At 43.3% G+C, this 23,464-nt stretch overlaps 1 protein-coding gene across 1 annotated transcript; it reads left to right on the top strand.

Annotated features, from left to right (window-relative positions):
- Positions 1-631: 631 nt before the first annotated feature.
- On the top strand, positions 632-18,408 carry phf1 (PHD finger protein 1). Its single transcript, XM_056603108.1, is given in 16 exon segments — positions 632-1,057; positions 2,291-2,369; positions 3,078-3,159; positions 5,839-5,925; positions 6,745-6,839; positions 7,230-7,378; positions 8,283-8,378; positions 10,224-10,292; positions 10,515-10,638; positions 11,351-11,418; positions 12,192-12,323; positions 13,899-13,977; positions 16,137-16,237; positions 16,759-16,845; positions 17,956-18,287; positions 18,290-18,408. Coding segments are annotated over 15 exon segments (1,698 nt in total). The 5' UTR covers positions 632-1,057; position 2,291.
- The last annotated feature ends 5,056 nt before the right edge of the window (positions 18,409-23,464 follow it).

Raw genomic sequence — 23,464 nt, forward strand, 5'->3', positions numbered from 1 at the left:
CATTTTTTTATTTAGCATATCAGACTCATAAACGACGTACGAATTGATTATCTATCCCAGGGGCAGGAACAGACCTGCCTTATGAATATAATCTAGAAAAAATAATAATTGTTGCTTCAAAATCCAATGGAGGGCAGAGGAACTTTCAGCGCAGCTTTCTTAGAAACTTGGTTGAGAGGGAGAGAGAAGAGGGAAAAAAAACCTTTGGAGCAAAACTTTTTTTTCCCACCACACACTAAACTTTGTCCCTGCCTTCCTTTGGGGGCCAATTAACGAGGTGGATCGACGCAGGCTCGGTACTAATTGGCCACTTCGATCTCGAGTGCAAAGGTGCGTTCCCGCCACTATACTCCTTTACCTTTTAGCACAATAACCCCCCACAAAGACCACCCTCCCACCTCGTCATAACAGTTTAGAGTCAATCCTCAGGATGAGAGGCTGTTTTCGCCTTGTTCCCCCGGCGCCCCCTCAAACTCCCTCCCACTCTATCTCGGTGTTTTATGTCTGCGTCACAACAAGTCGGTAGAGAGAGCAAGAGAGAGAGAGAGAGAGAGAGAGAGAGAGAGAGAGAGCGAGAGAGCAAGAGGGAGAGAGAGAGAGAGAGAGAGAGAGAGAGAGAGAGAGAGAGAGAGAGAGCGAGAGAGCAAGAGGGAGAGAGAGCGAGAGAGAGAGAAAGAGAGAGAGGGAGGGAGGCAGGGATGATGGCGTCTCTCGCGGCTTGATACCCGTGCATGTCTGACAAACGCGCAGTAATAGCATGATCAAAAGGTGGGAGGGAAAACGAGCAAAGCGACGGGAACATGACGAATCGGTGTCGCGGAGGACAGACGAACAGAGGGAGACAGACGGACAGACGCTTCCTTTCCCCCTGACGGATTGACTGACATCCACGCCTGGCACAGAGGGGGACATCCAGCGGGCGGGCTGCACATCCGAGCGGGCAGTAATTGGGTACAGGAGCAAGAAGACAGCAGGAGGAGAGCGGAGGCAGAGCGTTTCATGTCCAGTCTGTCCTGGAGTCGCTGTGACCCCGACAGAAAGGAGTTCGACTGGACAGGTAGGCTATGGCTGCTGGCAAACACTGTGTCCAGTTTTTACACTATATCTCGTTTGATCATTTTCTAGATATCCACACACACACACACACACACACACACACACACACACACACACACACACACACACACACACACACACACACACACACACACACACACACACACACACACACACACACACACACACACACACATACAACCCCCCCCCCCGCCGCTGTTCCCCCTTTTGTTGTTCTGTTTGTGTCCTGTAGACACTTGCGAACCATCGGAACATATGCTCAACGTGCAGATGTTTGGCTGCTCCACGATCACATATATCTGTCCCAAGTTTTTAGTTCTTAGGTTGTGTAGTTTTTTCTTTTTTTCTCAGCAAAGTGTGTGTGTGTGTGTGTGTGTGTGTGTGTGTGTGTGTGTGTGTGTGTGTGTGTGTGTGTGTGTGTGTGTGTGTGTGTGTGTGTGTGTGTGTGTGTGTGTGTGTGTGTGTGTGTGTGTGTGTGTGTGTGTGTGTGTGCGTGTGGCCGACGCTGTGCGCTACCATCCAAGTGGCGTCTGTTTGTTCCAAATGTAATGCACCAGTCGTCATGCAGAGGCGCGCGTGTGAGTGATCTTGTGTGCGGTAATGATTTGTCCCGCACTATGGCTGTGTACTCACACTCAGCTCTCAATCTGCTACATCGAGGCTGTCGCGATGCTCCGTTTAGAAGGCGATGGGAGGAGGAGGAGGGGGGGGGGCGTGGGGTTTAACCCCTTGCGTTATGGCTGCCTTTCTGCTATAGGAAATGCTGGGGCAATAAACCTCTTCTGTCAGCAAGGCATTCAGCAAATAAATCGGATTTCCATTTCATACGTGAGCTCCCCCCCCCCCCCCCCCCCCCCCCCCCTCTCTCTCTCTCTCTCTCTCTCTCTCTCTCTCTCTCTCTCTCTCTCTCTCCCTCTCTCTCTCTCTCTCTCTCTCTCTCTCTCTCTCTCTCTCTCTCTCTCTCTCTCTCTCTCTCTCTCTCTCTCTCTCTCTCTCTCTCCCTTCCTATATTACTCTCTGCCCCCTCTTTCTCTCTTTGTACCTCTCTCTTTATCTCTCTGCCTAGTGCCTACCTCATCCTTGCTCTCTGTCAATCTCTTCCTTGCTCTGTGTCTATGTGTTTCTTGCTCTCTCTCGCTTGCCTTCTCTCCATCTCTCTCATTCTCTCTTGCTCTCTCTCATCACTCTCTTGCTCTCTCTCGCTCTCTTTAAGGATGGGGGGGGTGAGTGAAGGAGATGATGTTTTGGCTCGATGGAGTGATGGACTACTGTACCTCGGCAACGTGAAGAGAGTAAGTGTGTGTGTGTTTGTGTGCACGTGCACGTGCACACATGAACTCATTCACATTGCCTATTTGTATGTGTGTGTGTGCCTGGATGTGTATGTTTATGTAATCAATATGTTTTGTGTGTGTGTGTTTCTTTGAGAGCGCCTGGGTGTGCGTCTCAGTGTGAGCCCTGTGTGTGTGCTTCTTAAGTGTGTGTGATTCTGTGTGTCTAAGTGCCACCGTGTGTTTCTGTGTCTCTAAGTGCGTGCTTGTTTGTGCGTCTCTGAGTGTGTATGTGTCTTTTTGAGTAAGTGTTTGTGTGCCTGTGTGCGTGTGTTTGTGTGTGGGTGTCTGGATCTTTGTCTGACACATTTGTTAATGTGTCAGAGTTCTTTTGAGTAAGTGTGTGTAGTATGTGTATGTGCGTGCACGTCAGTAAATTTGTGTGTGTGTGTGTGTGTGTGTGTGTGTGTGTGTGTGTGTGTGTGTGTGTGTGTGTGTGTGTGTGTGTGTGTGTGTGTGTGTGTGTGTGTGTGTGCGTGTATTTGTGCTTGTGTGTTTGTGTTTGTGCGTCCATGTCTGTGTCAGTGTGTCTGTGTCTGGTTGAGCGTATCTAGGTGTAAGTGTATCTATGTGCATGTGTCAGTCTCTGTTAGAGTAAGTGTGTGCTGTGGGGTTTTGAAAAGACTTCCATTTAGTTTTGTCAATCATCCGGTTGCTATCTGCTCTCAGGTGGATGGTGTGAAGCAGTGCTGTCTGGTGAGATTTGAGGACAACTCAGAATTCTGGGTTCTGAGGAAGGACATCCACTCCTGTAAGTAGACCTGCACTTTCTACACATACAACATCTGGTCTTCAGAGTCACTTGCCTTTTATTTTTGCGTTATTAACATGTTATTTATTTCCAATACGTTTCAAATCATCTGTTGGCAAGCATCATGCCTATAGATTATGGCTTCTGTGAGTTGTTTTACGTTATCAGTATAATAGACTTTTATCATGTCTAGCAAAAGGTTTTTAAAAACAGGTGGGGATACAATATTTCACACTCACGCTAATTGATATAAAAAACGCTTAAGATTTAAAAGACAAAAAACTGCAGACCTGCACTATACACTTTCTACAAATACAACAATATATGTACAATATAACATCATTTTGATAAGTGCGATAAGGGCACACATAAATCTTTGATGACCAATATGGGAATCCGCTCCAGTGAGCAATTCTCTACACTCGCTTTTGGCACAAATTACACGTTGAGCTCTTAAAAAGAATCTGCAAACACACTCTGAAGAAGCTGCACTCAGTTCCATCTGTAGTTCATAAGTCTGAACAGTAGGTGGCTTTGAACATCCGGGGAAAGCACTCTTTTGTGTTACTTTTATATTCAAAGGTAGCAGCTTTCGGGATGTCCAAAACAAACCCAGATTTAATTATACGTAAGAAACTTTACATCCTTCTCGTTTGTTTACATTCCGGTCGGGAGCCTTCTCCTCGGAGCAGTATTGTATTTCTTTAAGTTTGAGAAATAATAATAGAAATCGTCAAAACAAAGACGATCTCTATGAAACTTATGAAGAATCTACAGAGTTATGTTCATTAGATGTATTAAACCCTGAAGAAATCAAATCAATACGGTACTGGCTGAAACCATTAAAGGGAGGAATAACAGCATACACACTGTTAAATATAATCGACTTTATTCTTTTATCTTCCACAAAGTTATGTAATCTGTCACTCATATTATTTCATTAGTATTTGAAAATAATATAGTATTTCATTAACATTTGTTATCCTAAATGTTGGATATTAATGGATATTAATGTGGAAATTATATACCTTTTCATGAGCATGAAAGAAAAACATAGTTGAATCACCTCAACATTATACAATATGGACCTTATTCAAACAATTCTCCAGTAGATAAAATGTGTGTATCAATTTAGTAAATATTGCTATATGATAAAAAAAAATTCTCTTAAGACACGGTTTTGGCAGGACAGCTTAAAGGAGCCTGATTATGGGAAGACACTGTCAGAATCTGTCTTAGTGACTTTAATAGGAAACTTTCAAATCGTGGGCAGTAACATCAAAGGATTAAGGTCTGATATAAACAAATTGGACATATCAGCAAGACTAATGAAGGATAAAGGATAAATATAATGTACGAGGCAATCAGTCCCAATTATTATTTTCAAACTTTAGCAACAATTTTGTCATCAATGTGTTGGAATTCTGATAGTTGGTTGAATAATGAAGATTTAAGTTGCATACCTTTGTATTTGAATATACAACTTCATTGTAATGGATATGATAAATATAATAGGTTTTAAATATATATTAATAAACAAGCTGCTACGAAAGCCAGTAAGAAGGCCATGGAATGGTATACGTTAGGAATTTAGAATAGATAAACTACAATGTGCAAGTTGGCTATCAGACAAACAAGTCACACCTCTTCAAAAAGTTACAATTACTTGAGACACAGAGTCGAGTCGAAATGGTTTTATAACAGACATCTGTCTCTCTGAATTCAGCAGTAACGAAAGCTGCTAGTTTTGTATAATAAATGTAATACTAAAGAGCACTTCACCAGATGTATGTTGCCACCTACTGTGGATGGGCCGGCAACAGCTGGTACCATACTGTAGTGATTATTTCTTTGAGTACATTTGTGTGCTCAACGTTTTATTTGTACCCAAAATATTTGTATCAATCGAACACTTACAGGAGTAAATGCTGGAAAACGTATCAATGAGTTGTGTGCCGTTTTTATCAAAAATAAGTTGCAATGTATGTATAAAAAAATTACTCTTACATTACTTTGTATTTATACTTTTCAACAGCTAAAATAACGAGCAGGATCGTAAAAAACCTGGGTCTTAAAAAAAGTTAAACTTTAAAGTGCCTGAATGTCCAGGCAACCTGCTGTGGAATGTCCTATCCTGTCCTGTCCTGAAACTATCGGCCGTTCTGTGATACCCCAGAACCCACAGATGGCCAGTCCGCCCCTATCTACATCAGTTACACTTAAATACACAAGTATAGGGTACAATGACTCGCATGTATTGAGGACATTGCTACTTGACTTTTAAGTCTCCGCTGTGAATCGCTTTTGCTCATTTCTGTTGGGGAGTCTGGGACTGGTTCTGGGAGTCTCTAACTATCCGGTCTGTGGCCTTTTCTTTCTGGAAAGTTGGCCACTGCTCTGTGCTTGCATAAAGCACATGCTAGCATGCATACTGCGTGGGCAGGTTGGCAAACTCGTTAGGCCGTGCTAAAAGTCAGCTGGTGGGATTAAGTGAATTTTGAATGTGCAGGAGACAACGAAATCAATGAGTTAAATCAATATTTATAAATGAAGGCGCTGCTGGCTCACTCTCCCTCTCTCATGGTCTTTATTCTCATCCTCTCCCCATCCACCCCTATTTTCTCTTTCTCCATCCTTCCATCTTTTCCTCCACCTCTTTCCTGTCGACATATCTCTTAGTTGCTGTCGGAGGGGAAGAAGTCTGCTGTATATGTGACGCCCCACCTCTCAAAGATCCACTCTTGAACTGTTTCAAATGTCGCCATAGTAAGTTAGCATTTCCCCTTGTTTAAATGTTGACCCAGAAAATGTTTATGTTAAAAGTAAATGTATGTCATCACAGTTGATGTTGATGGTTAAATGTCGCTTAGCCTGTCGCCAAGCATGTCCCCTTAAAGCTAGTGTTTGCAACTTTTCTGTCATAGTCATTTTCTGTCATAGATGTTGACATTCTCTTTACATCCCGACCGGAATCAGTAAATCAAATGCTCTGACAAATATATAAAATAATCTGGTAATCTGGATGTAGCAGTTCTGTAATAAGCTTGTCCAATCATTTCATTCTGCCCGAATAAGGTGATTCGATGGCACGCACACTGCCTGTGCACTCATTGTGCATGAAAAGTCTTCCACAAGGCCAGGCAGACCACTTGCTAAAGCTAGCGAGCAGTTATGTGTTTAGGGGAGTGGTAGCTTTAAACAGGTTAAAATGATGCTCAGTAAGTTAGCAGGTCCTCTTAAACATGCTATATGTTGCCACAATTGGTTAGCTTCCTTTTCCTTTAATGTTCCATATTCCTTAAGTCAATTTTTTTTTAAAATGTTCAGCTATGATCTGTTTAACATAGATTCATTTAATTACAGTTACTCAACGACAATCTCTGTTTATCACGTTAGTACATTAAACTAGCATACCTCTTACCAACCCATCCATTTAAATGTTTTCCCAGTAAGTTATAATATAGTCTTGAGAAACTGAGAAGCCTACTAGATAACACGTCAGGTGTTGCTGTTGTTGTCACTGAGGCTGTCTATCTTTCTTCCCCTCTTGTAAGAGTGAATGAACCACACTCTGTTCTGTTCCAGGCTACCACCCCGAGTGTCACACCCCTGCCATCGAGCCCGAGGCGGACTGTGACTCCTGGATCTGTCGGCAGTGCGTCTTCGCAGTGGCAACAAAGGTTAGCAAGGGCAAAAAAACTTGAAGTGTCCACATTGTGTGCAGTATTAGGACTATAGTAAAAGGTTCGGGATAAGATGATGTCTGGATTCATACTAATTCAGAAGAATGGTGGGTGTTATATCTGGTTAGGACTAAGCATAGAAGTCCATTTGTAATCATTTAATCACAGGCACTCCAGTGAGTTAGTGAGAATAAATAATATTTTAATCAATCACTCTACACTAATTCTCTTGGCATTATCCATTGAATCTTAGCTAAAAATAAAACAAGAAAGACAACTACTCTCTATACATATTTTTCAAGCATATGTAAAATTTCCTCCATGTTTTTTTGAGTCGACATTTGAAGGGTCACCAGCCAATCACATGGGTTCAATATTGTGTTCTAGAGAGGTGGGGCCCTGAAGAGAGGCCGCTTCGCCCGCCTCATGCAGTTCATGAAGCTGCGGCTTCCCTATCAGCTGTCATCTTTAGACTGGGACCCGCAGCATCTGACCAATCAGCAGCAGTGTTACTGCTACTGCGCTGGACCTGGAGAGTGAGTTCTACAGTATACAGTATCTACATACAAGCAGGCTTGTTCATTGGAATGCAGAATAAGTACTGTCAAATCCTAAATCAACATAAATATACTGTAACCTAGGTTTATGGAACTTTTTTTAAGGAACTTTATTTCACATAAGTAACACTGGGAGTTTCAAACATAACAAAATCCTCCCAGAATGACAAATATTTAACAAACAAACGACGGGGGAACAACAACAATAGGAACAAGATCAAGAAATAAGGAATTTGAAATAACATTTGAGTAATGTAAATAAAATATTACAAAATCTATCTCCTTGAGCAATAGCTGGGTAGAGAACCTAAACAACAATTACCTTAATCTTGTGGGGAAACCCTTTCCTAAATGTCCCTGTAAGGGCCAGATTAAGATTACTCTACATCATGTCAGCAGGTTCCCTCCTTTATGTAAGGTTGTGTGATTATCTGTGCAGAATGGTAGTAGAGGTTCAACTCTGTTCTGTGAGGGTTGTCAAGGAGTGTGTAACAGCACTGGTGGTGGTTGTGAGGGAGTGTGTAACAGCGGTGGTGGTGGTTGTCAAGGAGTGTGTAACAGCGGTGGTGGTGGTTGTCAAGGAGTGTGTAACAGCGGTGGTGGTGGTTGTCAAGGAGTGTGTAACAGCGGTGGTGGTGGTTGTGAGGGAGTGTGTAACAGCGGTGGTGGTGGTTGTGAGGGAGTGTGTAACAGCGGTGGTGGTGGTTGTGAGGGAGTGTGTAACAGCGGTGGTGGTGGTTGTGAGGGAGTGTGTAACAGCGGTGGTGGTGGTTGTGAGGGAGTGTGTAACAGCACTGGTGGTGGTTGTGAGGGAGTGTGTAACAGCGGTGGTGGTGGTTGTGAGGGAGTGTGTAACAGCGGTGTTGGTGGTTATGCTCTGCAGGTGGAACCTCAAGATGCTCCAGTGTGGAGGCTGTGGCCAGTGGTTCCATGAGGCCTGCACTCAGTGTCTGAGCAAGCCTCTTCTGTACGGCGACAGGTGAGTCACAGAGAGGTTATTAACCAATACCTCGTCTCCTCGTGTGGTGTAGGAATGGAGAGGGGAGGATAAGCAGGTGTTGCAACAACAACAAAAAAACTTGAGGATGAAGTAAGGAGTTGAAAATCTCACTCTTGTTTTTTCTTAAGTTTACCTGCAGCCATGAGGAAGATGCCCTAGCCATTACCTGTAATATATAATGTGTATTTAAAAGTAACGACAATTTTCCTTCGATAAAGCATCAAATAACTTTAATCATTCAATTTTGCAGTTGCAGACAGCACACAATGGAAATAAACATTTTACCTTGCAATGATGTCATCAAGTGCGAGCAGGTTTGCGTTACTTTCCAATCAATTATTAAATTGAAAACACCCACGGTTCCCTGTTCCTCTAAGTACTCTCTATCACAAATCCAATTCCAAGGGATCAATAGACATGTTTAGTCTACAAATTAAATTAGCTTTGGATAAAAAATATAGATATATTTCAGAAATCCTGAAATCGTGTTGAAGTTGGAAAATGTGTTGCATGAAGTGTTTTTTGTAAATTTAGTTTTTTTTTGTAAAACAATTAGTCTCTAATTGAATTTTTATAGACGTCGATCAGAATGTCCTAACGGGGCCAAACTAGCCGTGAGCGTGGTGCTGTTTAGTTAGAGTAATGGAAGGGGCCTGACACTGGCCAATCAATGCCAGCGGGGGAAAAGCATTACTTCCTCCCAGTGCCAACTCTCACCAGGTTGAGTTCAAATTATACAATTAACAACAATCCCTCTGTTCTTGTATTTTGTCTTGTTCTTTATTTTTCTCTGGTTCATTTCACTCTTTCTCTCTTGATATACAGAGAGATATACATAACTAGGTTAGCTTCAGTTCTTAGACTTAGATTAACTGGATTTAGCCTCAAAATGAGTCCAAACATTACTCTTCTAATTACTTATCTAGTAATGTTCTAAATTCTCTCTCTCTCTCCCTTTCTCTCCCCCTCTCTTGCTCTTTCTCTCTCTCTCCCTCTCTCTCCCTCTCCCTCTCTCTCTCTCTCCCTCTCTCTCTCTCTCTCTCTCTCTCTCTCTCTCTCTCTCTCTCTCTCTCTCTCTCTCTCTCTCTCTCTCTCTCTCTCTCTCTCTCTCTCTCTCATTAAAGCACTTACCCACTCAGCACAAGGATGTGCAGCTCTCTCTCTCTAGCACTCTCCAAGGGTGCAGACTGCTGATAGACAGAATAGTGCACATATCAGCGCCACAAATCACACAAAGCCAGGGGCATGTGCGGGTTCGCGTGCATGTCCATGTTGGCTATACTGAAAGCTGGCCATTGCAATAAAAGCGTACATCTCAGCCGTTACTTCGCTATTGTCATTAAACATCTGTGTGAGCCGGCTCTCTGACAGGCTGTTATCCTTTGAGGGTGGGATACATTTTGATTGACTGCCGTGGGAAATGAGGCTGTGTTATGGCAGCCAGTGGCAGGCAGGTGAATTGATTGATTGATTGAGTCATGTGATTATGATGTTATAAGAGTTGCACATTGTATAATTTATAATATCAGCCAGAAGAGAAAAAGAGGAACAAATAAAACAAGAGAAGGTAAAATAATAATCGGTTCAGTTTTTTTCATTTATCAAGGAATATATAAATTCTCTAATCCTGAAATTGTTATTAAATAATTACATAATGATACAGTTTTAATTGCATGAGACCACAATACAATTATTGTATGTTTATTAACCTAATTTTTAAAATAACTTTTTACATAGGACATTTGACCAATGTGTCTCAATGGTTTATATTGGCTCTCTGGTTCACTGTTGACTGATTTCATTGTTGCTATGTGTTGATCTCAGGTTCTATGAGTTCCAGTGTTCTGTGTGTGCAAACGGACCAGAAACCATCCAGAGACTTCCAATGACCTGGTAAACCTACATATATTCAGAAATGGTATTTATATTAGATACCAATATCAGTATAACCATTATGTATCAAGTGGAGGTTGACTTAGCACTATCAGAAGAAATCAGCAGAAATATTGACATTTGGTGCAAAAACAGATTTTGTATTATTTTCACGTAATTCAACTTTTGGTCATTGTCGACAGATCTAAACGTAAACCTGTTATGTTTGTTGTTTCAATGCAGGGTTGACTTGGCCCATCTTGTGCTCTATCATCTCTCCCTGTGCTGCAAGAGGAAGTACTTTGATTTCGACCATGAAATCATGTCCTTCACCAACGAGAACTGGGAGTCTCTGCTTCTCGGCGCGGTATTTCTATTTCCTTACCAGTGCCATGATGAAATAATGTGAAATGCTGGCAACCATTTTGTCTTCAAGACTTGAAGCCTTTAAGCAGCTAATGAAGAGAAAATGTTGTGTTTTAAACAATACAAAATGTGTTTTGTGCATTTTTGTAATGTCCTGCCTGTTAATATTTGTATTTTTGGAAAGACAAACATGAGCCTTTTCTTTTAGCTTTCGTGAAGTTTGAGATGGGTTGTTATGTCTCTTAATGTCAACTCGTTCCCAGTACATGAACATGATGTTAAAGAGGACTAACATGGTTTGTTTGGTGTACATCTTTGGATAAAAACAATAATGTTATCATGATTATTTCCCATGGAGTCTATGGGCTATGGTCACAAAGAGGTAATCTGGTGGCACCTTCATTTTGAAGAAATCAAGAGAGGTAGCCATACATTTACCCTAACAAAACCTAAACCTCTGTGGTTTTGGTCTGATAAAAGTATTCAACCATGTAAATAGTTTTTGACTTAATCAACTTCATCAGGTTAAATAAAAAATAAATAATAATAATTTCTATCCTGCATGGAAATTGTTGAATTTTTTTTATAATTAAAAGTTTATCTTTTAATTCAGAGATATCCAAGCATACACAGATACAGGTGTTTAACAGCCTCTGTGATTGCGGTCTGCTGTGTGTGTGTGTGAGATTGATTCTGGTTCTCCTCTTCCCAAGCTGTCAGACACAGCCAGACAGGACCGCTGTCACAACCTGCTCAACGCACTCAACTCCCACAAGGACAGGTGAGACCCGGGGAGAATCAATGCGGGCCATACCTGGATAGCGTCACCTGATGATTGTAGACTAGAGAACAATTACTCATCGTCATATGGCTAGATCGCCACACATCTTGATCAGTAAACGTGTTTATCACAAAAATACAATGAGGAAATAGTTAATCGCCGTGTGCAATATTTTTTATTCCTTAATCACGCTAACTGAATTCGTTTTTTTATGTGTCAGTTATTCAACGTTTCGAAATATTGTGTTTACAAACTATAGAAACACGGTCGTGACTCGTTAAAAAACTAGATATGATGTTTTTAGATTTGTTTTCGTGATTCATTCATTGTTAAAATACAGATGGGATAGGAAAAATGCATCGACGATGACAGCTGTTGGGTAGAAAATCAAACATGATGAGGCAGACAGGGTTGGTTCAAAACAAACAATAAGCAGAGACTTGGATTTTCTCTGCTGGTAACCACTTAAAGATTTACAGTGATGCAGAAACATTTTTAAGAGGGTTAAGAGACCAATGCAGAGTGTAAATACTCAAATATGAAATATTCTGCACAGTTTGTGGCCTTTAACCCATTAACTTATGAATATTTGATTGCTTGATTGATTTGATTTTCCGTACTTAAGACTAAAAGCTAATTGCAGCACCGCTAAATGTCTTTGAACCCGTAAACTGTATGATTAATCATAACTAATTAACAGCTCAACTTTATTGAAAGCCTTTCAATGCATTGTTGGATTAATGTGAACGCTCTGCTTTGATGTTCCCCCCGAGGTTCGTGTCTGGGAAGGAGATCAAGAAGAAGAAGTGTCTCTTTGGGCTCCAGGTGCGAGCCCCGCCCCCTCTCGTATCCGATTCGTCACCGCTCATCACCGACCCGCCCGTCAACATCACACACAGGAGAAGGTGAGAGAATGACCGTGGTCTTTCCTTCCCTGAGAGCCCTCAGGGGCAGCAGTGGAACATGAACAGTGATCTGTGTTCTTGTTCTTATGAAGGAGTAAACGCTCTTCTGTGTCGTATTCACCCAAACAAGAAATAATCATTTAACATTCTTATGTGTGTTCACTCACGTGCATCCCTGTGCATGCTGCTCACACGCGCACACATACACACTTACACATGCACGCACGCACACACACACACACACATGCACACACACACACACACACACACACACACACACACACACACACACACACACACACACACACACACACACACCACACACACACACACACACTCACACACACACACACACACACACACACACACACACACACACACACACACACACACACACACACACACACACACACAAACAAACAAACAAACAAACAAACAAACAAACAAACAAACAAACACACACACTCAGCCACCCTGAAACACACACAGATGCTCAGTTCTTTGGAGAGGGATTGGGGTTCGACAAAGACAAGAACAATTTGTCCCTGACATTTTTCTAGTTATGCAAAGTGACAGCACAAACATTTCTTAAATTGCCCGAATGCAAGGGGAATTCGTGACTGACATGTTGTAGGAATAGGACTTTTTCTTCACCCAATAGAGCTTAAATTACGTCACACATATTACAGGAAGGAAAGGCTAGTGGCTCAGCCACTGACCCCCAATTGAAAGGTACTGGGTTAGAAACCTCAATGTCCCCATTCTACCTACAGGCTGCTGGCCTAACCCTAACTGCTCATTAATTTCATGTATCTAGAATGTATGAAATGTAAGACACTGTATACTAAAGTGTCTGCTAAATGACTTAAAGGTAAATAGTGAAAGAAAGACAGGTAGGTCATTAAGGTAGTGGGCTTCCACAGGCAGGTGTTGCTCGTTAGTAGCTTTGTACTGAGTGAAAGGAACAACATCATCCTCAGAACACCTGGTGTTTCACACCTCGACTAACACACTGTACTGCTGCCAGCTATCTACTGGAGACCCCTCTGTTTCTGTCTGTCTGTCTGTCTCTCTCTCTATTACTGTCTGTGTATCAAATCCCCCTTGATCTCTTTCTGTCTGACTTTATCTGAAATCTGTTTCTATTTCTGTGTCTGTATACATCTGGTAATCTTTTCTCTTTCCATCTCTCTGTGTCTTTGACTCTCTCTTCCTCGGACTCCGTCGCTGTCTCTCCCTTGATTCCTCTTCATAGCGCTCTGTGTATTGCACTCTTCCTCTCTCTTTGTAGGTGTCACTCTATCACTCTGTCTATCCCTCTCTGTAGCCTTCGCTCTCTCCCTCTTGATGCACACGGCCTCCCTCTGTCTCTCCATGTCTCTCTCTCTCTCTCTCTCTCTCTCTCTCTCTCTCTCTCTCTCTCTCTCTCTCTCTCTCTCTCTCTCTCTCTCTCTGTTGTGAGGGGCTACACAAGGATGTGCTTATGTTGTGTTATTTATTGTTTTCATTTGTATGTGTGTGTCTGTCACTGTGTATCTGTGTGTGACTATATGTGTGTGTCTGGGTGCACATAAGCCCGCTATCACTTTCCTGTCAGAGGAGAGCGGGGGTGTTGGAGTCTCGTAAATCCAAGCGTCGCATCGTAGAGACACAGGTCAGTGCAGCTGCCTCAAACTGTGTGTGTGTGTGTGTGTGTGTGTGTGTGTGTGTGTGTGTGTGGTGTGTGTGTGTGTGTGTGTGTGTGGTGTGTGTGTGTGTGTGTGTGTGTGTGTGTGTGTGTGTGTGACTAAGAGCATGAGTCACAGTTTGTGTGTGTGTGATTGTGTGTCTGGGTGAGAAGGACACTTTGATAGAGGACTACAAAAGTTGACCTGTGTGTGCCTGTGTTGTATGTGTGTGAGGTGTGTGCGTATGCGCACGCACATGCATGGTCTGTATGTGCATGAAATATATATGTGTCGGCAATGTAAATGAGTAAATGTCTGCAGAGTAAGATTGCACAACGGTCTGTCAAACAATCAATGTCTTAGTCAGACAGATCCTGTCTGCCTGTCAACCTTGTTGTCTGTCTCCTCAGCATAGATGACTCTCTTCTGCCCCCTATCTTCAAAACAGTGGTGTCCGTGCAAATGCAAGAAAAGTACTGCCCGATATGTTTTAATGTTTTTTTAAACAATACGTCCAATTACATAATATCCCTTACAGGGGCTATATCGTCCCATAGCAGTCTATTACAAAAAATGCAAATGTAGTTTCTGCTAGGTTGCTCGAATCTAAGACAAAATGTACTGTGTTTGTTTGATCCCCAATCTCCAGAGTCTAAAGTGCTGTGATCCCTAAATGCTTGTCGAGAACATTCACTGTGGTTAAAAACTAAAATGAAAGAATTGGCCCACCTGGTAGAGCTCGTACCGTGTAGGCTCAGTCCTGAACGCAGCGACCCTGGTTCGAATCCTGACCCCCGTTATTTGCTGCATGTCCTCCCCTCTATTTCCCATACATTCCTCTCTAAAATAGAGAAAAAAAATTAAGTTACCTTTTTTAAGTAAAACCGAGCTAAATGACTATCTTACAGCATTCAAAAATGTTATCGGAATAATAATGTTTAAAAGGATTAGAATCACAATGTTTAAGATGACATGACATGTTAAGAATGTTAAAATCAGAATGATCGGAATCACATTCAGATTCAGATTCTAAGTAATTCAATTAAAGTCTGTTTTCCACATCTACATTTCCACAGTGTATTCCCTGGGGCTCTGAGCGTCAGGCTACATCACGTGTGTGGTTGACTATTTATACATCATATATGTACCCATGAATACTCATTGTACTGCTTCCTCCTACACTACGTTCCGTTTCTCCCACAAACAAATGCACTAATCCAGAAACAAAAGGCTTCATGTTGCTCTTCATCCCCCACACCCCCTGATGCTAATCTGTGCGTGAGTGTGTGTGTGTGTGTGTGTGTGTGTGTGTGTGTGTGTGTGTGTGTGTGTGTGTGTGTGTGTGTGTGTGTGTGTGTGTGTGTGTGTGTGTGTGTGTGTGTGTGTGTGTGTGTGTGATTTTGGGCATATGTTTTTTGGTGTGATTTTGAGTGGCTTGTATTTGTGTGTGTGTGTGCAGATTCTGTTGTAGATTTGAAGCTCAATGGGACTCTAAGCAGGTTTTTATGTCTACACACTGTGCATTTTGTAAGACAAACAGATCAGATAAGCTTGTAAAAAGCTCATTGTGATGTTTGTATCTTTGTGGGCCATTCAACTGAAGTGATATTAGCATTGCAGGATTAAATATAATAATGCTATCATGTTATTGAGAAAAATGTGGTACCACATGCTTCGAGAACAGGAGTAGTTCAGGTGGTCAAGCATATCATACCATAACTGGAGGGTTGCTAGTTTGACTACCAGGCAAGCTGGGAGTTCACTTGCAGGAAGATGTGTGTGTTCACAAATGTCTATCCATATGGATGTGTGTGTGTAAATTAATCTTTGTTTGTGAACATATAAACATGAATGTGTGTTTATAAATGTGTGTACATGAACGTGTTTCTATGAATATGTGTACAGGAGTGTGTAGATGAAAGTGATAACACTAAGGTTAGCCATGAAATAGCAGCAGTCGTTCTGATTGGCATCTGTCCTGACCTGTGTGTGTGTGTGCGTGCGTGCGTGCGTGTGTGTGTGTGTGTGTGTGTGTGTGTGTGTGTGTGTGTGTGTGTGTGTGTGTGTGTGTGTGTGTGTGTGTGTGTGTGTGTGTGTGTGTGTGTGTGTGTGTGCGTGTGTGTGTGTTCGTCCCCTTTTGTCACAGCCGTGTCCAGACCCCACACCTGCAAACCAACTGGAACTGTTGCCACGTTGCCATGATTACGGGGGCGGGGCCTGCCTCTGCAAAGAGGAGCTGGACCTGAGGTGAGGTTGTGTTTAATATAATAATAAAATTACTCTTTATTTGCTCTGGACTTAATACAAAAGTTGGGTTTATTACCTGCTACTTCCCTGATTAGCTCGAACCTTTGACCTTAAGTTACATTTTTGTAAATAATGAAAAAGCACGACCGACCCCGGTTAAGCGGTTGAAGATGAGTGAGTGAGTTATAATGAAAAAGATATTGTGTATTTATGCGAAAAAAATCAGTCAGCCAATGCACAGCGATGTTGCTCATAAGGTTGAAAATACAGTCACTACCAGGATAGAGACCATCTTAAACATTCCCTCACCGAAATGGAACTTCCATTTCCTGGTTTCCTGGAGACATGACTATCTGTGTGCTAAAACACTGGATCACCTACTATTACAGCGGGTATCAAACCCAGACTTATTTCTCCAAGAACACTGAACACAGTGTCCGAGCTCTTGGTCTCTAGAAGGTGTGTTCGGACATCTGAGGGCTCTGTGTTCCCTCCTCATTTGACCCTGTGTTCCCCTCCAGCTCCCCTCCTAAGAGGATGTTTGCCCTCTACCACCCCACCTACAACGGAAACACTCCTCTCTCCAGGACGGTGCATCACTACAACAGGTAACAAACACACAACTTTTATCCTGCTCTGATGGGCTTTCAGATGAGCTCCGGCGAAAGACCTCTTTCATCCCATCTGTGAACCTCCATTGTGCGTGTGGGTAGAATCTCAGTTCAGCAGTGGAAAAAAACATGATGGTTTTTGTAAGTAGCTTTTTCCTTACAGCCAAGATGTTTGGCTTTAGAAATACAAAAACATTTTAGTAATGAAGGAAGCCGAAAAAAAAGTGTGAAAATAGTTTTGAAGATTTTGACGGAAATTGCTAAAATTTGTGGTATTTTGCCAAAGTGATGAAATCCCACGAATGACAAAAGAGTCAGACAGTATTTTTGCAGATGGTAACTCAAGTATTATAATTCAGGTGTTTCAACCAGCATCTGTTCCAAATGAAGACCTTGCTGGAGTCTAGGGCTGGCCTGAATACATAATTTCTAGCTTTGGATATTTGTCCGGTTTCCGAACGAATATCTCTTTATTGAGATTTGAATACCTTCCTAAGGAACAATTTCCAGATATAAAATGATTCGGGCTCAGTCCTACTGGAGTCCTTCGTTGTTTCAAAAAAGGGACTTGATACCATAGTTACTATGCAAAAATATATCGCGAATAATCATTGTGTCTTATCTTATCTGAAAATATTATCTCCATCAACTAACAACCTTCTACACAGTAGCTGCGTTTCCATCTAAAAGGTGATGCAAATCTTTAGAAAGGTCGCAAAAAAGTAATTCGAATTAGGTGCGTTTCCATCAAGTGGTTGGAGCGGAATAGGGGGATGACGTTACACGTTGATGTCGGCAGGGTTGCTGTGGCCGGTCGTTTTGGTGTTTCCATCACCGTTTACTGATTCGATACTTCAAAGTTTGCATAAAATCAGGGGGATGGAAACGCACCTAGTGAGAGATAGGAAAGTGCTCTGCATGACTAAATCCCAATCTGAGAAATAAAATGAAAGTAAAAAGTTTCCAAACTGCTTTCTGAGAGGGCATTCACCCCTCAAACTCAGATGTAAATGAGTATTGATTATTGACTCTGAAGCCAAAATAAGCTGCATACAAAGTCAAATTCAATTCTCTTTCTACTCTCTCTCCTTTCCCCCCCCCCCCCAGCACTGAGGATACATGCAGGGTGACCCCCCCCTGCCTTCCGTGCGCCCTCCAGTCCAACAACAACAATCACCAACACCATCACCACAACCACAACATGAACGGCAGCTACCAGCACCACAACAGCCACCATGCCAACCCCCACCCCAACCCCCACCCCCACCCCCACCCCCACCAGCACCCCCACCCCCACCCACCGACCCACAAGCTGCTGGAGCCCTGCCCGTCCCTGCTGCTGAGGGGGCTGGCGTCTCACCAGGTGGGCATCGGTGGTGGGGGGGGGGGGGCGGGTGGTGGAGGAGGAGGCGGAGGGGGAGGAGGGGGAGGGGGAGGCAGCGGGGGAGGTGGGGAGGGGGAGGCGGGGGGGGGGAGGCGGTCCGGATCCTGGCGAGGCGTGTCACGCCGGACGGAAAGGTGCAGTACCTGGTGGAGTGGGGCAACGTCAGTGTTTACTGAGGGAGGGGGGAGGAGGAATGGGGAGGCGGTAGAGGGGGAGTGGGGGGACGGAGGGGGAGGCGGTAGAGGGGGAGTGGGGGGACGGAGGGGGAGAGAGAGGGTCAGGGACAGACGGTGGGGAAGAAAGAGATAATAATGGATGGGTGGAGAGAAAACAGGGTGGAGACTGGGTCGGCGGGGGGGGGGGGGGGGGGGTATGGATAAAGAGAGAGAAACGTGAAATGGAGGAAGAGGAGAGAGAGAATGAAGAAAACAAGAGGAGATGGGGAGAAGGAGGGATGGAAGAAAAGCAAGAGAGGAGGGGAGGGCGACCCAATGACATATTTGGCAGCGGGGGGAGCTTAGCCTGGAGAGTTAGCGGTGTTTTGGCGCTGCCATCTGGTTGGCGCGTGGGGCGATCATGATGGGGGTTCTACAGCCAGTTTGGCCAGGAGCAAGGAGCTGTTGGCCAACAGAGGCTGTTCCTCCCCTTCCCCTCCAGAGGTCGCTAGGCAACACTCATTTTGGATGCCTTTCTGGCTTTTGAGCTGTTCAGGTCCATCCCCCCTCCATGCTCTTACCCCCCCCCCCCCCCCCCCCCCCCACACTCACACACAGGACTTATTATCCCGGTACACTCAAACCCTGAATCGATACACAAGAGGTTTGTATATTTTCTCCCCTTTAGCACAGAACGGACCAGCACCTGCAACTCAACAACAATAACCTGTTTATGTTTGACATCTGTCCGTCATAGAACTAGGAGCAAACGTGTGGACTTTTGTTTTATAAGTAGAATTATATATTCCAAATTTAAGAATATGTTGTATGACATGATGACTTTATTTTATTTATAATTTTTTTATGTGGTTGCTTTGCTTAGTGCCTACACAGTGACTGCTTGTATCGTTCGGCGACCTTAGGTTATTCGCGTGTCACGGGGCAGACGGGTTACGCTACCATAGCGACCAAACAGGTCACTGTTAGGTCGGGTGGGGTAAAAAACGGGTGTTGACAGAGGCCCTTGTTAATGTTTTCCTTTGACAGGGTTCTATCAAGTACGATTTTTGTATACTCAAAAGCAAACAACATGTATACTCTTGATTGAAATAATTCAATTATTTTTTTCTCAAGAATAGGTCTGTTTTTTTGTCTAGTGCCACAAGATTAAAAAGAGAACCTCAAAAGTGAAAGAGATTCTGATATAGTTTTATTTTTGCTTTGTAAGGTGAGGGTACACCTGTTCCTCTCAAGGGACCATGCAGACAACATATTTACTGTAAATGCAAACCGGATCCACTCCTACTAGAACTGTTACAACAACTGTTTAATTTCCTTGAGGCTAATGTTACTTTGCTCTTTAACAGCTAACGATCGGTGATATAAATTTAGTAACTATGGGTTTGAATTGTATGTGTTGTTGAGGCTTGATTTACTGTTAACATTCCTCTGATATCTATAGATGTACTTCTGGTGACGAGTAGACTGTAGGTATGGACTCGATATGAAAACATCCTTCTGAATTTTTTTTATTTTACAAACACGGTAAGATTATGTTTTGAAAGTTGATATTTTTTACAGATTATTAGAGTCATCAATTCAATTTGTATGTTACGCTTAATACAATAAGCCCAAAGTATTTTTTGTATGGTTCAGGTTACAAAAAACGATTAAACACTTTGTTTCATGATGATTCTAAACTGTCAGGCGTTTTGTTTTCGAAACCCCCAAAGTCTTCTTGATTTGAACACAAAACCATGGATACGCTATGGATGGGCAAGGATGTCGCTAAAGCTTCCTATAAGATGCTGATGAATGTATTGGTGTGTTTTCTATGGTATGTTATTCCCGTCAAGTGCTTGTTGGGTCATATAGTTAGACGGAAGTTGAGGGAAATATCTTAACACATGTATACAAGGAAAACAACTGTTTGAATTCAGGCCTAAATCTTATGGAGAGCTAGCCTTGTTCTTATTTGTAGTCAAGTCCAAGTTCAGTTCTTTTGGACAACCAATGTTTGTACATGTATACCCTGCGATGATACTAATGTGTAATCTTGAAAATAAAAGTTTCACCTCACCTTTTAACTAAATGTCCGGACGTTTTTTGTTTTTCGGATAAATGTTTTGGCATTTTTTGTTTTCCTTTATATTGCAGTGCGAATGTGTGTGTTTGTGTGTGCGTGTGTATGGGGGTTATCCAAATACTTATCAGCAATGGTCATTCATTAAAAATCCATCATCAACTCGTATTCATAGATTAAGAATAGGGGGTCGGCAGACATTTCAACATTTTGGTTTTTTAACTCAATAAGCAGAACCTACGTGACTGCTGTGCTTTCCGCTTGATAATCAATTTAAACTCCTGTGAATGCAGTGGCCGCTCGAGACCACTAGATGGTACCCACATCTCGCGATTGTAGCAAACTTCTGCCATCAGGGCCTGGTGGTTACTGTAAGCCAACTGTAAAAGCACACAACGCCATTTTGGTTCCATTGATACCAAATGAAGTGTGCGGTTGCCCAATATGGTCATGTGCTGTAAATACTACTATTGGAGTTTCATTGACTATCATTATTTTATTATTTAGGAGACAAATCTTCATTGCCCACGCGCCATTTTGCCTATAGTGCGACCTTTTTTGTTGCAGGGGAAGTTTAGAAAAGCCATCTTCAATGGGTCTGTAATCAAATGTTCATTCAAGCCCCTCATTATTTTTTAAAATACAAGAAGCAGAATAGGTGACACTGAATATGCAACATCGAACAGCGTGCTTGCCAAAACTTACATCACAAAAATAATAGTGCAAAGTGACAAGTCACATTCAGCTATATAGTATGCCTACTGTAGTTTGCGGCGGGTGTTCTGTGTGCGTGATTATGCGTTTGCGCGCGTGCACTATTGTGCATTCACTGCACGTTCGTGAGTAAAGTGGAAAAGACGCCAATGTAGCCGGAAGCGGCTGCAGTCAATTTACTCTCGCTGCATTACCCCTTTTCTAAGCGACGATAGTGCGTAAAATACATGGGCTTTAACATAGGTTAGAGATATTGAGAAGTGAGCACGCGGACGCTGTCAGCCACCAACCCCCTACGCGCGCTCACTCTCTCTCTCTCTCTCTCTCTCTCTCTCTCTCTCTCTCTCTCTCTCTCTCTCTCTCTCTCTCTCTCTCTCTCTCTCTCTCTCTCACCCTCTCTCTCATTCACTCTCGCGGTTCACCCTCACACCTTAATAACAGCGCGTGCAACAACAACACGCATACACACACACACACATACACACACAACCCCTCATTCTGCATCTAACATTCGAGGCACGAGGACATCTAAAATGTGTGTAAGCGAGCGCGGAACGATGCCTATTTTTACGTAGTAAGGAATACTGGCCTCGCCGCGAGCTTCGTCAGTGAAAAGCTTATCTCTATTTTACTGACTCGTGTCGTCTTGCCTCTGGAGTGCCGCGAGACAGCTGAGACGCAGAAGAACACGTTCAATGCCGTTGGAACATGTCCTATGTTCCCTTCCAAGGTAAGCCATTATAACGGGATACATGATTTTTTTTTCTTCTCCTCAATCCACTGCATATTTCTTTCCTGTCCTCCCCCTATAAATCTATCCTCTCTCTCTGTCTCTCTATCGTTCTCTCCCTCTCTCCCTCCCGCGTTCTCCCTGTCCCTCTCACTCTCTGTCTCCTTTTTTATCTCGTCATCTACATCAATCTACTTGTCGCTAATACGTTATTACGCAGCTAGAGGTGTACTCGAACGCGCCATAGCCGACAGGTGTATTGAGCGAGAGGCGAAGTCGCTATCGGATAAAAAAAAAACGCCACTTCCCTCGAATCAGATAGTGCGCGGGCGAGCGTGTGTGTATGTGTGTGTGTGTGTGTGTGTGTGTGTGTGTGTGTGTGTGTGTGTGTGTGTGTGTGTGTGTGTGTGTGTGTGTGTGTGTGTGTGTGTGTGTGTGTGTGTGTGTGTGTGTGTGTGTGTGTGTGTGTGTGTGTGTGTGTGTGTGCGTGTTTGTGTGTGAGAGAGATAGCTGTAGAGAGCAGTGCATGCGGCAATTATAGTATTGTGATAAGGTGTGCACTCGAGCCCTGATGCTGTTGCACGGGTTATTGAGGTACTCACGGCTTTCTTTGGTGACGAATCTGTAAACCCACCGATCTTTAACGCATGTAAAATTATGCAGCCGAGGGTGATATGGCCGACAATGTAGGCTACTTAACCAACGCAAAAACTTTGCACCCCCCTCCCTGCTTCCTGAAAATTGTAGCGCCTGCAGGTTAGGCCTATATTTAAATCAATCCATTCTCCAACTGCAGTGTTGTTGTTTTTTACTTGTAAGTTTTTTTTCTCTCGACATTGAGTCAATATCTCGCTATTATGTGTGGGTGAGAGGCGATTTACCGTACGTTTAAGGAAGATTCCATTAGTATCATGGCACCGCAACTGTGACTAATGCTATAGGCCTGTGTGCACGGCGTGCTGCAGTGGGCTGCCTCCCCATCCAGTAGTCGAGGCGCTCGATCTATGAGTGTCCCTAATTGGGGGGCCCGGGGTCTCTAAACATCATGCCGGAGTCAGTTGGGAGAGACGTCGTGAAATGTGAGGTGGAACGCCAACTCGAAAGTTTCGGAGGGACCTTCAAGGATTTTGATGGTAGTCTTTGTGAGAACCTGCCAGGAGGGCTGCAAACCTTCTGTGTTTGTGTGTGTGTGTGTGTGTGTGTGTGTGTGTGTGTGTGTGTGTGTGTGTGTGTGTGTGTGTGTGTGTGTGTGTGTGTGTGTGTGTGTGTGTGTGTGTGTGTGTGTGTGTGAGAGTGATAGAGAGGCGGCAGAGAGAGAGAGGGGTAAAGGTGGAGGTAAAAGAGAGGGAGTGATAACAGGACTGATTTAATACCAAGCGGTGACAACCACACAGACCTGGGTGCGCTGAGCACGGGAGTCGATTGCATAATGTTGGAGAGGTGCTCAGAGACCCAGAGGAAGAATCACAACCTGCTCAGTATAACGCCCCCCTAAAACCTGACAGCCAGGAGAATATACTGCATTACTCTCTATGGATCCTCCTTTATGC

The sequence above is a fragment of the Gadus chalcogrammus genome, chromosome 11, assembly GCF_026213295.1.
Source record: "Gadus chalcogrammus isolate NIFS_2021 chromosome 11, NIFS_Gcha_1.0, whole genome shotgun sequence".
Classification (NCBI taxonomy): Eukaryota; Metazoa; Chordata; class Actinopteri; order Gadiformes; family Gadidae; genus Gadus; species Gadus chalcogrammus.